General features: G+C 36.6%; 1 protein-coding gene across 6 annotated transcripts in view; it reads left to right on the top strand.

The window, feature by feature from the left end:
* The first annotated feature begins 328 nt into the window (after window positions 1–328).
* FXR1 (FMR1 autosomal homolog 1) overlaps window positions 329–18,364 on the top strand; it is a 54,688-nt gene continuing 36,652 nt past the window's right edge. For all 6 annotated transcript variants that reach the window (XM_054580970.1, XM_054580977.1, XM_054580986.1 and 3 more), the window contains exons 1-2: window positions 329–422; window positions 18,028–18,080. In XM_054580970.1, the coding sequence (XP_054436945.1) occupies window positions 372–422; window positions 18,028–18,080 (104 nt within the window). In that variant the 5' untranslated portion in view covers window positions 329–371. The remainder of the gene's footprint in view (window positions 423–18,027; window positions 18,081–18,364) is intronic.

Here is an 18,364-nt window from a genome sequence, read left to right on the forward strand (position 1 = left end):
GGAGTCGTTTGGATAGTTCACTCCGGGCTGGCTGGAGTAACTTACCGACTGGAGCGGGCAACCTGCGGGAGTTGGGGGTGGGGGGGCGGGGACGTAGGCGCAGGTCAACAAAGGTCGGGCGATTATTTCGGGAAGAGAACCGGGCTGGGGCAGCGGCGGGCGGAGCCCAAGACATGTGATGTAAAAAGCCGAGGTACCCCACTGAGAGAGACGGGGCTGTGCGGTGAGACCCCAGGGCTGTGGGGCGGGGGTTTCCAGTCCCCGCCCTGTTTCCCTGCCCCTCCCCCCGCCTCCTTCACGCCCCTCCCCCCTCCTCCCCGCTGGTTGGAAAGTTTCTAGAATCTCTTCCCAGCGGCCTTTGCGGTTCCAACATGGCGGAGCTGACGGTGGAGGTTCGCGGCTCCAACGGGGCTTTCTACAAGGTACCCTTTTGCCGCTTTGTCGGGTTTTCTGGCGCATGGGGCAGGTTTCGGGGAGGGTTTCTGGTTCCGAAGAGTGAGGTTTGGGGTCGAAAAGGGAAGCCAGACCAAAGGCCAAGGCCGCTGGGTTCCTTGCTTTTCCCCCCTCCACCCGCGGTTTAACGGTCCCGGGGGCCCGGGCCCCGTTATGTTTTGAAACAACACGTCGGACACCTCTCGTATTTTCCTGCTTATGAACCTTTTTTTTGGGTGCTAGTGTGGTCCTTGGCCGGCCGGTGAAGAGAAGCCGAGTCGCTGCTGGGCGGCGGGGAGCTCCCCTGGAGCAGGCCTGAGCGCCGCGAGGTGGGGTAGTCGTGAAAGGAGGTGGTGGGATTGTGTGGTCACAGCCGCTCTCCCGCCCCTCGGACAGGGCCGAGCGGGAGCGTCGCGGCCGGCTGCTCTGACCCCTCCCCATCCCCTTGGGGGGTGCGTCGCGGAATCTTAGGAATTCACCTTTGTACTAGAGTTTTTGGCAAATAAACTTTAGTGTCTGAAGAGTACCTATTTGAGGGTTAGGCTCGAAGAGAGAGAACTAGAAAATCTTGAAATGTGGCGGGTTGATAATCTTGTTGCGGCCTGGGAAATTGGGCGGCGCCTGACCCCCTCTATTACGGAAGAATATGCTAGAGTTCCAGGCTTTAAAGTACGATTTAAAATGTGAAATGGCTCGGGGAGACAGGTAGGGAGGTCACCAGTTTCTTTATATCAGTTGTCCAGTGTTTTTGGAAGGTGTCGAGTTTTATCCCCCCCCCCCCCCCGCGCGCGCTTCCACCCCCAGCCGACGAGGTTTTTTGTTTGTTTCCATCGGGAGGAAGGAGATTCATTACAGTGGGATTGGAGTGTAAAACGGAAGAGGAATTCGACGGTAGAGGGATTTAGCAGGGGCTTCCAGGGTAGGGGGTCACGTAACTGAAAATGAAGTCCTTATAGTTCTGCCATTGTGACGGGCTCTTCTCCCGATTCTCCCTTTCTCCCAAAGTATGCCAAGATGTTAACAAGATCAATACAAAATCTCCCCAGCTGTTGTCTGTCAGTCAGTCTTACTAAGCCAGCATCTCGAATGTTTGAGAGTCCTGGCTATTTTTATGAAGGGGCCTTCTCCTAATGCAGGAGTATTGTGCATACGCCAAATGTAATTTTCACTACGTTTCATCTCAGCGCACCTTTTATCCCACGGGATTTTATTTTAGTTGGCGATCAAAATTTACTATTTTCAGCTTTTTTTCCCCCTTTCCTAGTTTACTGATTCTTTATGTGGATTTGGTTAACTGTCACGTGGTAATAGCATAGTGGGAAATCACAGTTGGCGACTAAATGGTCTCAAGTTTTTTACAACTTTAAATCTCCTAAGGCAGTCAACTTAAGATAAAAACACTTGATTGTCTGATGGGAAGGAGTCTTAATGCCTGACTGGTTGTATTAGCAGTCTAGGTTTAAAACCTGGTGTCAAAAGACTTAAGTAAAGTTTGAGTAGATAATTCATTGACTTTTATTCTTATTGAACCTAGTAGTTGCCTTCTCTCAATGACTGCAGACACAGTTGAGACATAGTGCACCAAGAATGGACTTACCATGCTTTTCCTATCAAGGGTAAATAAGGTTCATCATTTTTGCATCAGCTCTCTCTTACCCATGGAAAAGACTAATAGGCTGTACAGTTCTTGTGTAATGGAGGCATGCAGGGGTTTTTTTGTTTGTTTGTTTTTGTTTTGGCATGTGGAAAAATGGAAAAGGATTATTTTGTCTTAAATTATTTTGCAGCATGTGGATGGTAGCGTACCATTTCTTTTTAGCTTAGTTATATTGATTGCTACACAAGATAGTCTTCATTTCTTTTTATTTATTGATTATTTGAGGGGAGGAGAGGGAAGGGAGAGAGAGAAACATTGATTTATTTCATTTATTTATGCATTCATTGGTTCATTCTTTTATATTCCCTGACCAGGGATTGAACCACAATCTTGGGATATCCATACCATGCTCTAACCAACTGAACCTACTGGGCCAGGGCTTCATTTCCTTTTTACAAAACTTGCTTAAGATCATCATTGGAAGAAGCTTCAGTGAAGACTTTACAGTCTTACTTTGGTTTCCCAGTATTTCTTTTTTAAACCAAGTCACAACAGATCAAATGTCCCCATTTCGGAATTTTAACTTACTATTGATTCCTAGCCATACTCTACAGATCTGCCTGATTATTCTTAGGCTTTGACTCCGTTACTCAGTGTTGCCTTACAAAGTAAGGTGGTTCTTAAGCAGAGGTTGGGAAGGACCTCTAGCTGTTCCTTTGTATTAAAATAGTTGCACTTGAACATTTGGAATTTTATGTCTGGCCATAATCGACTCGTAAATGTACTTTATAGAAACTGTGATCTTCAGAATCCTGGAACTGTAGGATGGTGACATGGAAGAAGCCCTGGATTTAAAGTTAAGCAAATGGGAATTTTAGGCCTGTACTAAAGCTTACCATTATCTAGCTGTGGACCCTGAACAAACCTGTCTGGGTCTGTTTTCTTTGTGTGAAATGAGGGGTTTGAAAGAGTCCAGAGTCACCAGTATTTTTTTATCCCATGAAATTGCCCACTTGGAAAAAATCGATTTACCACACAAGGGAATGTTTTATTTTTAACTATGTGAATTGAGATTAATTTGCATATAGTAATATTTCACCTTGATACACAATTATATGAGCTTTGCTAGATGCTCACAGTTTTGTGACTACCACCAGCAAGATGAAGATTTATAGACTACTTCCACCGTCCCCCAAATTTCCCTCATGCCCTTTTGTAGCCTCTTTCTTTTCCGCCAGTCAGACCTTAGGGTGCTTTCTGTTCCCATAGTTTTGCATTTTTCAGAATGTCCTTTGTGTGGAATCATATACCTTTTAGTATTTTGAGTCTGGCTTCTTTCATTTAGTGTTCAGTAATTTTTTTCTAATTTAAATAATATATGATCAGTGAGGAAATTTTGGAAACTATCAGAAATTTCCATGAGGTGTCAGCTAACATTTGGATGTATTTTTCTTTCACTTGTGTTTACAACGTACCAGGTGATTGATTTTCCTTTTCCTTTTCTCCCCTTCCCTCCATATGCACAGATGCATACTTGGCTCTAAATGTGAATTGCCAGTGAAGAATTTCAGTCATGGGATTAGTAGCCAATATCATCATGCCTTGAGGCAGTGCTCTGTAGACATTGATTAAAGGTTTTCTTCTGGAACTGAAACTTCATTCCACAAAGTAATTGGAACCACCGAAAAGCTGAAGATTTGACCAAAAATTAGGGTAGCTTTTTTTTTTCTGATAGCATGTTCTGCTTCTTGCTTTTTATAACTTAACAGTGGACTTATAAAGAGATAAAAACTTCATATGCTCCTGTTTGCAGCCCCATAAAAATATGAGAATTGGAAGGAATGGGAGATATGTTAATTAAGCATATAGTAGGGGGTGCCATTTTATAAAAATTGGCTTTTGTAACCTTTTCTACCTGGAGCGTGGCATTTTGGGGTTTATACTAATAGCCATTTAAAGTTTTTTTTTTTTTAAAGCTGTGAGAGAGAATTTACAATCTACGATTGTTAGTGTATTTACATAGTTGTGTAATCATTACCACAATCTTATTTTAGAACATTTCCATTACCCCTCCCCCCAAAAGTTCCCATTTGGGGTCATTAAAATGCTTTTTAACAGATGTATCTGATATTAAACTTTGTAATAATGTGGCAACTTGCATAGCCATGGGCAAGAAACAGTTTTAAATATAAGTTGGAAGTCACTCACTTTCTGGCTCATGTAGAGGAAAGTTTCCCTGGTGTTCCAAGGAAATGTGTAATTTCTAAGATGGTTGAATGAAATATTAGGCCTTCTCTATAGAAGATTGAACTAATTACTTTTAGAGTTCTGTGAGTTCTTCTTTGACTATGTAATTAACTACAAAACCAAATTTAAAGTATGATATTTCCAAAATTTATTAGCTTAGCTTAATATAACATTAAAATGCAATTAGGTAGCAAGTAGGTTATGCAGGTTTATTATCACCAGTGGTGATGAGTTATAGTAAAGGAATTGTGCTTTGAGAGTACTGATTTTTTAAAGTTAATACAGTTTATTGTTGATTTCTTTGTGGAGGTTAGTAATTGAGGAAAAGGTGGCTGTCTTAATATTAGGGACGCTGTTAAATTTAAAACGTACCATTCCAGATAATTTAAAGATAATTTTTAGTTTTACATATTTTAAAATGCAATTATTAAGGAAATGTAAAAATACTAAGCTCTTAGTGAAAAGGCCAATTAACAATTTTTTAAAAAATCAAGTGTACTTTTCCTGTAGTTTTGTAGTCCTGTTTAGTTTTGTAGAGGCAGTGACCTATAGATAATATTGTCAAGGCCTTGGTTTTATATACTTAGAGAAAGTATACTTTTTTCCATTATTTTTATTTTTTTGCACCAGTATATTTCCATCATCATCCTATTTGTGTGCCGCCTTTTCTATGAGTGCTTGATAACTACTAGATATTCTGCCACTTACACCTGTATTTCCTGATTTTCTCTCAAGGACTCCATGAAGTGTGTGGTATTATCCCCATTTTACATTTTAGGAAACATGGTTAACGTGTCCAGGATTACACTGTAGCAGAAATGAGATATAATTCCAGTGCTTCTCATTTCCAGTCGCCTAGTTGGGCATAGTATTAGAAGTTGTTCAAAGGAAATTTTAGGATAGTTAGGAACACAGGGCAGATGCTTGAATGGAAAGTAACTCAAGAAATGAATTCTCTTCCACAGTGTTAAGGATGTAGCAAAGTAGTGTGTTGGGTTTTTTTTTTTCGTGTGTGTGTGTGTGTGTGTGTGTGTGTGTACAGCAATATGCCTTTTATGGTCTGACCCCTAATTCTTGTACTGGCTGGTTGTAAGACCTTGATTTTTTTTTCATTTGCAGTATGAGAGAGTTGGATATCTTCTAACACAATTTTCCCCTGATGAATCTGCTAGGTTTGGTTCACATCTGCCTCTAACAACATCTATTTTTTATTGAGCATGCAGACTACCGGGTACTTCACAGGAATTTATCTCATTTAGTCTCTTTAATCACAATGAGGAGAAGAGAGTGTTGCCATCAATTGAGGAAGCTGAGGCTCATCTAGGTCCATTAAATTAATAGGGGACTGATTCAAGATTCAGACTGATTTTTCAGACTTCAGAGAGCTTGATGTCTTAATCATCATGCTGTGATTGTTTTTGAAGTACAAATGTTATATGGTTTATCAAATTATTATTTATAAATTTCTACTAATTAATACAGTGGAAATCAAGAGGACTGAACTGGGAGGATTCCTTGAGAAATGATTTGATTCATGTCTTCACTTTACAAAAAGCTGTTCTTTACAATTTGGTAGACACTAGCCATGGGGCCGAAATGTGCTAGTCTGATTTGAGGTGTTCTTTAATTGTACAATCTATACTGGATTTCAGGGACTTAATATGAAAAAAAGCATATACATCATAATTTAAATATACTGATTACATGTTGAAATATTTTGGACTTGACTGTTATTAAATTTTTACCTGTTTTTACTAATTTTAATAGGACTACTAGAAATTTTAAAACTAGATACATGGCTCAAGTTATAATTCGTGCTGGATATAACCATACATTTCTGTCATGCTCAGTCGTTAGCTTTATATTGATCAAAGTATTTGGGAAATGGTTGAAGTAGTTTATATATGCATATATAGTAAGAACCTTTTTGTTCTCATAATGTGGCACTTTGTGGTGGTTAATCATGCCAGTAGCATATTCTTTTGAGGGTGCCAGAATTTCAAAAGAAATTTTATTTTCCATTTACAGTTGATGTACAATATTATATTAGTTTTGGGTGTACAACGGTGAGTAGACATTTATATACCTTATGAAGTACTGCATTTTGCTGGGTATAATGTGTATTTCTTTGTCCAAATCTTTTGGGGGGAAATAAGGATGCGCTTTATACACGGGTAGCACTAATTCCCAGGTATAATGTGTGTTATATGCGGGAATTAGCACTAAAATGTGGGTGCTCATTATGTACGAGAGCACATTGTACACGGCAAAGTATGGCAGTGTCCTTGGTAAGGTTAATGCTCATAAAACACCATACATAGTTATTGCAGTATTATTGAGCATATTCTCTATGCCACGTAATATTTTTGAGTATCAAAGGTTTTAGAAGATTCTTTGGCAGATGTTCAGCAAATAGTAAGAAAACTGTTTAGATGGCTGTTAAATTTTCTAGGACCATATCTTCATTAAAAAGGTGTTCATTAAATATGTATGAGAATTCCTTTAATTTATTTGTCCTTACATTAAAGAGACCAAAAACGATTGCAAAATTGAACCAACATTAAATCTGAGTTAAATATTAAGTGTTTTAACTTGTCTCATACTCTAGCCTCAGTGCTTTTTACTTAGCTTTTTTGGAGGGATGAATAGAGATCTCTCTCAGTAATAACTGATGGAGTATTGTTGGCAAAGGAACAAGCATTCCCTTGGCAAGATTTCTTTGGGATAATTAGTCGTATTAAAATTTTTCTTCTTTCTTTCCCATGTTACAATTTTTTGTTTTTACAGCTTTTCAGGTTATTTTCAACTCTCAGGTTTTCTAGTGACTTGATGTGTGTACTTAGTACACTTAGCATGTAGTAGGCTTTCAGTACATACTGAATGAAAAAATGAATCAGTTACCCTTGGCTTTTGGACACTCTTTGATTTATTGTTAATCTTACACAGTATAACATCACATGTATACAAAATGTCATTTTTAATTTTGATTCAAACAGGTTGGCTTTTTTAGGGGTTATGTGTAGATTCTGGTTAAGCTCAGATATTGTAACAGAACTTTATGCATACAGAGAGAACTATAGGGAACTTCAACTCTTTGCAATAGGAAAGTTATACTAGTTTTTGGGAGGCCATTTGGAACCACTAAGTCTTTTCATTTCAAGGAGCACTGTTGGATGTTACAAACTTGTGAACTTAACAAGCCAAGAACATTACTGGTATGCAGGCACTGGTAGATATTTATGCATTCTAATGAAATCCTCATACTCTAAATGATACTGTTTTATTTAGAACACTTAAATGTTCAATACAAATGAATGCTGCTGAATGCTTGCCTTGAATAACTTTTTTCCTTAATAAAACTTACTCCATAATAATGCAATAATTTCTGTAATATATAATGTAATTAGTAAATTTGCAGACATTTTTATTTGTAGAATGTGTCCATGGATTTAAAAATAATTTGTTTGTAGATGTTTTTGTAGGTCTTTAAAAAGTGTATTGTTTGAACTTACATTTTTTCCTGAAGAGATTTGCGAAGTATATTTGAAAATCCATAATTATAATGGGACTTTGTAACATTTTTTTCAGGAAATGAAAAACAATATTTGGTAGCATACAACAGCTGAGAAAATAGTTAAAAAATTTTTTTTATGAAACACCTACAGAAGTGTTCATCTGACAAAAAAAATGCATGTACTTTTAATCACATAGCAACCAAACAGTTGAAAACATATTGAGGGATTCTATTCAGCTATCAGTAACAGGGAACACTCACAATCTTCCCAACAGGAGGAAGTTGCTTATTATCACATGGAAAGACCAGTTCACGGCGACCAGTTCCAGGCAGCCAGTCCACATGCAGCAGAGAAACAGATTCCCATGTCCCTGTTTTTGCACCACTGTATATGTCATGGTGAATCAGGAAAACATACTGGCACTGTGAACAGCATAATGTGTTTCCCATACAGGTTAGACCATATACAAGTATAATCTAGAGAAGACAGGAATAAGCATGGAAGTCTGACTCAGTTACCTGGTGAAGTTAAGACATTTTTGATTGCAGTAGCAATTTTGAATGTTTGTGCTTGTTATCAGAATCAAATTACAACTTAGGTCTTTTAGGTATTGTAAACATCAAACAAGTTTGTTACTTAGTAGATTTGAGATCCCTAGAGATGGAACAGGTAAAGAGAGAGGGGGAGTGGTAAGATAAATGTCAACTTTTTAAAAATATTTATATATGCATATACATAGGTATAATTTTACATATGCATAAGTATATACAAACTTCATTTTACTTTTTTCCCTTTTTTTTCTCTTGGCTTCCTTTCACCACTTGATCTCCTCTTTTCCCCATTTCATTTTAAGTATTTTACTTTTTTCCCTTTTTTTTCTCTTGGCTTCCTTTCACCACTTGATCTCCTCTTTTCCCCATTTCATTTTAAGTAACCCATTTATAGCCAAGTATACATCATACCTGATTTTCTGCTGTACTTAGTAGAATGGTATGTAGATAAATAGTCAGATCCCAATGTAGGTTTTTTTTTCCATATTGCTCTATAAAAATAAGGTAATCTACACCTTGGCAATTTTCATTGGGAATGTAATTTTTTTTTTAATGTTTATTTCATGTTTCACAGTAGACATTACCTTGAAATCAATCCAGCCATTCCCCATTTAATAGACACTCATTTTATTTTCAGTGTTTTGCTACTCCACATATCTGTTTCCATTGGATAGGTTTCGGAGTGAGATAGCCTGGTGAGAGGGAACTTTCTTCCCTCCCCCAAAAGGTCTAAACAACTTTTCTTCTCTATTGATGAATGTTACCTCTTTATAGCGTGGGCAGAACTGGGTTTTATAATCTTTAATTTTTGTCTGCTTGTTGGATGTAAAGGGTTATCTCATTGGAACTTTGACTTGGAGATCCTACTGGTGAATTTTAATATTTGTTGGCTATTTAGATTTGCTTTTCCATAAGTTGCCTGTCATTTGCCCATTTGCCTATTGGGGTGTCGTTTGTCACTTCGAGATTGTTTAAGAGTCATTTATTGCAAGAGTGTCCCCTCCACATCTGTTCACTTTCTGGTATCTGTGGCTGCAGAGGTTTAATTAATTAATTAATTAATTAATCAATTAAATATACTGAACTGTTTTTTCCCTGTTACGGTTTCAGGGTTTCCAGTCCTGGTTAAGACAGGCTGTGTTCAGATTATACATAAAATTTCTTAGGTTTTCTTGTAGACTCATTCATTTCTTTTATATTTAAGTCTTATTTTTGAAAATTTATAGGCAGTGGTGTTAGCACCATGTGTTAAGTAACCACTGTTTTAAAACTTTTTTTTTGTCGGGGCGGGGGGGCTTATAGGGGAATCTCTTTAGCCTAATCTTCCTCACTTCTAGGATTGGGATGGAAGGAGTATTTCTAACTCCAAAAAAGCTGAGTCTCATTCAGGGTCAATAAACCGTCCTGAGAATTGCTCCAGAAAGTCTCTGGGGTGCTCTGGGAAGACCATGGAGTGCTTGAAGGGGGACATTGTGACTTGCTTTTGGGCAAATGAAGTGACTTAGGAGCCTTATTTCCCTTATCTCCCATGGGTGCATGCCCCCCCCCCTTTTTTTTTACCTACCACATAGTAAATGGTGGGTCTGAGCCCAGTCTTAATACTTTTTTTGTGCTTGTAATGTGTTCTTTTTTTATATCTGTTAGCTGTATACATAGTTCAGAAACAAAATGTTTTATTATAAAGTATTGAAATTACCTGACATAGAAGCTCCAGGAAGATTTACCATGGTATTTATGGGAGGGTAAGAGGAGTAGCATTAAGTACTTCTGGCACATCTTTGAGTGCCTGGGAATACTTAGTTTAAGATGTATCAACTATTTGCAAATTGAGACTGATGTAAAATTGCTTAGGTTATGATGATCATCTGCATCTGGGAGCCCCTAAGTTAGTATTCATTCTCAACCTAATAGAGTTTCTCGTCTGAATTACAAAACAAACACTTTCTTTCAATTTTTCAAGGACGGCGCATAGCTAGTTCCATTCTAGATGCATGGGGGAGAAATTAATTTATTACAAACAATGAATACCTCAGTGATTGGGTTGTATTCTTTTAGAACCCCGTTTAAGAAAAGACTTAGCTGTATTCAATTTTCTCTTTTTAATTCTATAAATTGGATTATACATTTATAGAGTGCAAAGTAGGGCAACAGATTCTGACCGTTCAGATGTTGATTTGAGGTATAAAAGTAAGACAGAGGTGGAGATGTCTCTAGTTGGAAGTTGGGTTTAGAGTCAGGAAATAGGTTATTTTTCCATATATTGATTTGGGAAGTTAGATCCATACCATTTCATTGTATTTAAAATGACATCAGTTATAAGAGGCACTAAGAGGAAAAGTTGCCAATTAATCTGAATGGTAGTTATCTTTTAGAATTTTTGTTGTATACTTATTCACAGTTCATCTTTAAACTGCATATTTAAAATGGGAAATATAAACATTTATATTTAAACCAATAAAATTTAAATTGGTTACAACATCTTCACAGTCAGTTGATTGTGTTTCTTCTCACCTTCCTCAGTGCCAGGGAGAGCACTGATGTTGCAAGCATACTTTAAAAGAGCTTTCCTCTATTGTCTCCAGGATTTTCTTTCAAGAATTTTCACCCACTGTCCAAGCTTTGATGTTGATGCTTTCTTGATTTTATTAGGAGGTGTCAGTAAAACAACCTCTGGTAAGAAACCTCAGTCTTTCCTAAAATGATCCATCATTGGTTTGCTGAATGAGATGCCTAGGTGTTGCAGTCATGTGTCAAAAAAAAATTGCAAGCAAACCAAGATTGATCATACTTGATGTTTATATTGTATCTGTCATGTGACTGTCAGCTGTTCTAAGATGCCATCAGTTGTAAGAAGCACCTCAATCTCAGAGATTTTAAATTGTTAGAATTGAAGGGCTGGGAAGGTAGACTGGGGTCAGAGAATGAATCAGTAAATAAACTGATAGTTGATCAAGGATAACAAGTTATAAATCCATTGTGGCAGTTCTTGGTAAACTAAAACCTGAGGTAGATTTTACATAAATATGCCATTTTTCCTTTCTCGTGGGCTATGTTGTGTAATCACACTTATCCACAGCAGTAAACTTTACCTGATGTGGTTGGGGAAAATGTAAACTCAACTCAGATTATGGAATCTGATACATCGAGAAATTTATTTTAATCAGCTTATTTTTGGACCAGAGTATTTTATGACTTTTGCCTCAGTAATTAAGCCATCAACTGTAATGTTTTAACACATTTGAGGAGAAATCAGAAATGTAGTTATTTCACTGTTGTGACAAATAAATGGAAAAACAACACCTCTAAATTTCATAGTAGTGAAGAGAAACTGACAGAAGTATGAAAGCTGGAGTGGACCTTAAATTATTTTAGAATACTTCATCAGTTGTGAGCGTGAGAACTTTTTGCTTGCTTAAGAGAATAAATGTGAACTAAAGATTTGATTCCTTGCTTTTGCTACTTGAGATTGAGATTAAAAACCCACCCTCCATTCAGCACGAGTGTACTGTTTTCTTGCTCAGTCTATTTTCGGATTTTTTAAAAAATCCGAAGTAAAAGGTGGATTTGAAGTGATAGTTACTTTGCAGTCAAAGGAATTTTTCTAGACTAGGATATGTTCTTCATGAATTTAATTCCTGCATGTCTAGATTTCTGAGCCACAGCTCAAGCAAAGTCTCTGATGAATTGTTCAGTACTTTAAATATTAAAATGTTATTTTTAACTTGAGTTTATGTTTTGGACCAGAGAGCTGCCTTTCCAGTTGTGAACTAGATTTTGATGTTTTTTCTGGAACTTTGCCTTAAATAGGCTTTTAAGGAAAGGTACCATACTTCTTCAAATTAGTAGTGCTATCAGAGTTAACCTTTTGAAGTTTAAAACTATGAATTAGCAAAAGCATTTTATCATCTGATTGGTAATGATTTAATGAAAAGACCTCCAAACAGAAGATGAGGTTTTAATTCAGTACTTAACAAACTTTGGGGCTATGTAGACTTGTATATTTTCAGCTTCTTTTCTCTACTATGAGGGACCTGGAAGGTCTTTAAAAGAAATTTTGTCCATCTTTAGAGTCATTAGCCACAGTCCATAATAAATACATTTCTTATATTTTACTATATACTTCTATCTTTGAATTCCTGAAATACGCTAGGCCATGTTGTTTTCTGTTTAACCAATAGGATTTTTCTTCCCTAACCAATAGGATTTCTTTCCCCACGACTACTCTTACCAAGTTGAAAAACCTGTTTTTCAGTGGTAGTGTTCTGTAGCTTCAAAAATGTATCCTTATATTAAGGAGATACCTTGTGCTCCTTATTCTTTCCACAAGCCACTTAAGCTCCCACTTCAAAATTGCCATACACCTATGCACATGTTTACAAAATGAAGTTTTTTATATTCTGGAAAGGAAGAATCTACAGTATGTAAAGTGGGAGGAGAAAGCAAAGTTGAAAACAAATTGTAGTAAATGTGTAGCTCTTTAAAGAATATTAAAATCACAACTATTTTTTTGTGAATTGCCCATTCACATAGTTCATACCCATTCTTACCAGCTTGTTTAGCTTGTTCTTAGTAACTCACCTGAGGATATTATAAATTGGGAATTTAACTCTGTTTGTAGTTTCACCTTTTTTTATTTCTCTTTGTACATGATATGTTTGCTTCTCATAGTTTAGCTTTTAGGTAGTAAAAGTTTATCAAACTTCTTGTTTCTGGCTTTGTAGTTTTTGGTTTTTTGGGAGTGGGGGGAGTTACAAAGGCCTTCCTTGGTCCTAGGTTATAATTAATTTGCTCTCCTGTAATCCTTTGATTTAAAAAAGTTTGGCTCTTCCATCCATTGGTTTTTGGTGAAGAAATTCATTTTCTTATTCCTCAATAATTGTCTGAATGTCCCAGTACTATTTAAAAATAATCCATTCTTTTCTCTATTTTAATTTCCGAAATGACTTAGACCTATTTTTGGAATCAGTCTTTTTTGTTTTGATTATTGTAGCTTTAAAATAAGTTTTAATATTTGGGTATTTGTAGTGTATTCTAGTTACCCCTAGCACCATTTAAAAGTTCCCTTTTCTTCCTTGTTTGTTTTTAAGATATACTTGGGTGTAGGTTTATTAAGAGAAAACCCCTTTCCCTTCAACAGAGTCGTATGTTCCGTTAGTATTGTAATGGGATCCAATCTAGGGATGTATTGAGATTTTTACACTATCAAGACCCCCTGTCTAAGAAAGTGATATGGTTTACATTTCCCTATATATTTTATCTATATTTATTTATTAATCAAGTTTCAAAGATTTCTGCACTTGTTTTTGTGGTTCTTGAGGGCATTTCTAGGGGTTTTTTAAATTTTATTATTTTTGTCTTATGTTCCAGCTGCCTATTGTTTTTTATCTAAAGAGCTGATTATTGGTTAACTGGCCAACTTACTGAATCTTCAAGTTTTTAAAATTTTTTATTTTAGGCTAGATTACAGTTGAAAAATTATTTCTTTAAATAGTGCTTCCACTGCTTAGGGATTCCTGCTGTTCCCATTTACATACAATTTATGACATTCCTGGATTTTTACTATATGCTGTTCTGTTTATTTTTTCTGGGAGAACGTTCTAAGATATTTTGATGACACTTAAAATGTGTTGCACTGTCTTGTTACTTATGATTTTAAGTTATTGTTACAAGTTTAAAGTATACATATATTCTGGACTGTGTACAAATTAAGAGCCAAATTAAGGCATCTTTATAAAGATGCCTTGGAATCTTCCTTGTTGGTCATGCATATGGGAAAATGAAAAAGAAATGTGAAAAACTTTGTTCTGAAAAAGATGGTTCCAGATGAATGAGAGCAGGAAGAGAGACAAAATCCCCATAAAGCCCCCCTATGCCATGTGCAGACAAATATGGCCATTGTTTTTTGGTGACCCTTAACTCAGATTTTGGCAAAGACCCAACCTTTCCATTTTGGTCTCTTGACTAAAAAGGGACCCGCCATTATTCTGGTGACTTGGGGAGTACAGAAATGTCTTGAAAAATATTGACTTTGTTGTGTATCAAATGGACACAATTTACACAATTTAATAGAGATCTGGCCACTAGAAGTACCTTGTCATTAGAATCTAGGGTTCAGAGATTGGAACATATTTCCAAACTGTTCACTACAGTCCAGGCGTAATTTAAGGACTGTGATTGTCAAGTGCCTAACCCATTTAATCTTACGCAGCAACGGTAGGTGTCCAGAGCTGTTTCTTTTTCCTTAAAGTCTGTGAAAAATGTGCACCCAAACAAAGCTGATGTACTGGAAGTAAATTGGGGTTGGGGTGGAAAGAGATACAAGCACTGATTTTTAGATTTTGGGGGGGGGGGAAGGATTTTACAATGAAGAGTAGAATTTCTCAGTGACTTGGAGCTTTGATTTGAATTAATCCACTATATAATTTATACAGAAAGTATAAAGATTGACATACCAAAACATTCCAAAATCTGAAAGTTGTTTTGTAATGGACCAGAAAATGTTAAAGTTGACTGACCTCTGATGGCAAAGGTACATTTTACTCTAATATTCATGAACTTGAGAATTCTCAGTTTCTGAAATATTACTTAAAAATGGCAAAGTATAATAGAGATAGATGTGCTGGTAACATAGCTATGAAAGCACTGACCAGAAATGATTGCTGAAAGTAGATGTGTGGATGAATAACTAGAAGTAGAGAAGTTGACCAGGAAATCATTATTACAGTATAGCCAGATAATCAGACTAGAATGGCAGTTCTTAATTTTTAGCATTGTGAGGAGAGAGAGGAATAAAAAATACATGTTTAGAATTGCAAGACAGGAGCTACTATAGCACTCTTGAAGGTACAGGAAGTCTTCACTTGTCATCAATAGGTTCTTGGAAACTGCGACTTTAAGCAAACTTATTTTATCTTAAGCTAATCGTTATATAAACAAGAGTTAAGTTGATAAGGCATATTTCTGATCACAAAAGTGTCAAATGACTTCTAATATTAAACTTTGAAGTAGGCAGTACAGATATTTAAGATTAATAAAAACAAGATGATTTTCCAACCTGCTTCTTCAGAGTTGGCAGGGGGATTGGGGAGCTGGAGCCTGTGCTGGCAGCTCAGGGAGCAAAGCAGGAACCAGCCCTGGACAGGATGCCCTTCCATCATCGCAGGGCACGCTCACACCACACTTGCTCAGACTGGGACTATTTCATCCTGCCAGTTCATGTCATGTGCTCCTGGAGAAAACCTACCCAAGTAGGGGAGAATAGGGTAACATGACACAGGAGTGGGCCTGGACAGGAATGGATTCCCACTCATCATTAAAATGAAACATTGCTATTCAAGGATCTGCTGTATCTCGAGTTTTAGGCCTCACATGAGATGTTTGCATTGAAATGACCCATAGCACACAAATAAATCAGGTTATAGGCATTTACAGCTGGAGAGAGATCAGGGTCAAATTACGAAATCATATAATTGAGTAGCAAATATGCTAGTAGGGCTCTGAGAAACAAGCTACGTACATACTGTGATTGGTGATTTCTATATTAAAGAAAATACAATGATTTTATTTTCAGCCCTGCCTGTAACCCTCTTCTCTCCAAGTTCAGAGACTTTTTTAGGGTGGTATTGCTCATCTTGCATTTTGGTTTTTCCACTGTCAGTTTGTTTCATAGTCTTTGGCTTGCCAGTTTACTTAGAATAATATCTAGGACGTAGTATTTAAGTATTAGTAGTTGTTGCTTTGCTGTTTTAAAGATTAGTAACTCTTATTCATCTGTTTTGTGAATGTCCCAAATGTTTTTGCAATTTTTTTTCTTCATTGCCTTTGTATGTGTGTTGGGGGGGGGGGTGGTTTATGCCTAAAAATCCCTTTAGTATTGGATTGGCTGAAATGTCTGTTGCGGGGAAAGACACTTTTTTCATTACCACCAATAACTTTATTAATTGCGATATTTTGAGTGTGTCAGCCACCTCCCCACAATTGGCTTTTAGTGGGTAGAGGCCAGAGGTGCAGCTAAACATCTCCCCATGCACAAGACAGCAGCCCCACAGCAAAGAATTATTTGGCCAAAAGGCCAGTAGTACTAAGACACTTAAACCACTTTTAACATGTTCGATCAGTCACAGCAACTTCTCCATATACTGCACAAATCTTTTTTGTGTTTCATTTGCATTTTTACCTTTCAATAATAAAGCATGATATGACGAAAATGTTACATATTTTCTTCAGTGTAAAAATGGGTGCACAAAAAGTCACTATTTATGATAAGGTGGTTTTTTTTTTTAGATGTGCGCTGATATGACAGCAGTCACAATGCAGTCTTAACAAAATTATTTTGAATGAAGTTAAAGACAGTTAAGCACTGTTAGAGTCATGTATAGAAAAAACATTTTTTGGCCAACCTAGTATTGTTTAGTAGGCTTTGGTAGGGAAGTAAGGTAAACAGATGTATCACTTCTGCTATGTTTTAACCAGGTACTGAAAGTGCGCGTGTTTATTTAGCTAGTTTTTAATGCATTTTATAGAGTCTAGTGTGATCTTTGTTTTAGGAAAGTATTTACTAAGTACTTAGTGTTTCAAAGTGTGTGTGTAAGCATTTGATTGAAGCTGAGAGCTTTGTAGTTTGATTGACAGAAATATAGTGTCATTTAATGTCAAATGTATTCATACAGGTGCCAAGGATTCCTTGCTCAAGGTTACGTAGTGGTAAAGATTTGAACAACAGTTGTTCTACTCCCACGTCCTTTGTTCCTTCTTGAGTTTGTTAGATCTTATGGTTTCTTTAAGCTATATTCATCAAATGAAAATAGAGTAATTAATTTTAAAGCTAGAAAATGACTACTGATTTTTATTGAGAACCTAAAAATTTTTTTAAAAAGATTTATTGATTTGAGAGAGAGGAAGGAAGGCAGGGAGAGGAAGAGACACATCGGTATGTTGTTTCATTTATTGATACGTTCATTGGTTGATTATTGTATTTGCCCTGACTGGGGATTGAACCCATAACCTTGGCATAGTGGGGTGATGCTCTAACTACTGAACTACATGGCCAGGGTGAGGAGAATCTATATTCATTCCAAATGGTTTTGAGGCAATGCTTAATTTTTTTAAGCAGGAAGGAAGAGAAGTTGTAGGAAAAATAAGATTAGATTAATGGTAAGGTTAGTATTCAAAATGTGGTCATTTTTTTAAAAATTAAAAGTGGGTTTTCTAATATTTATAATATATTTCAGTTCTTTTTCCATGTTAAGTACTGTGGTTAACATTAATTATTTTACTTGATTCTCATAATTCCATGAGGTATGATACCTCACTCAGGAATGTATAAGTGGTAGAGCCTGGGATGTGAATCTTGGCAGCCTGACTCTTGAGCCTCACCTGTTAGTCACGGTACTAAATACTGCCTCACTTAGTTTGAGTATTGACTAATATCTGTGATGTTTCAGGCTTTTTACTATTTCCAAGGTAGGCGTTTGAAGCTGAGGTTCAGAGAGGTTAAGTAAATACCAAGGTCATGCATTTCACAAATGATGGAGATAGACATCAAACCCAGATTTGCCTAATTCTGAGCTCTGTTCTTTACAGTACTCCACATTTTCTTTGTATCTCTAATACTGCCTTTTATAGTTAACATAGCATTTAATTGAATATTGATATACCTTTAATAATATTTTTGGCTTTTTTGCAGGGATTTATCAAAGATGTTCATGAAGACTCCCTCACAGTTGTTTTTGAGAACAAGTAAGTTATTTTTTATTGAAAGAAGTCTTAATTTTAAAGATGGGTAGAGCCAAACGGTTTGCTTTTGTTCTTCCTATTGCCAGTGGAAAATGAATTTGCTTTTGGATAGGCTTTTTGATGGTTGATCATCTCAGGAGTTCAAATAATTATAGGTTTGGTAACTCTTCACCGTTTTTCTGCCCACAACTTAACTCATTACTTTTTTCGAGACCCTTTTCTTTGCCACAACACGTGTGAACATGAATCATTAAGTAATTATTGCAGAAATAAATGACACAAATAGG

The sequence above is a fragment of the Pteronotus mesoamericanus genome, unplaced genomic scaffold, assembly GCF_021234165.1.
Source record: "Pteronotus mesoamericanus isolate MK-2021 breed Mesoamerican mustached bat unplaced genomic scaffold, CSHL_Meso_final contig_116, whole genome shotgun sequence".
Lineage (NCBI taxonomy): Eukaryota > Metazoa > Chordata > Mammalia > Chiroptera > Mormoopidae > Pteronotus > Pteronotus mesoamericanus.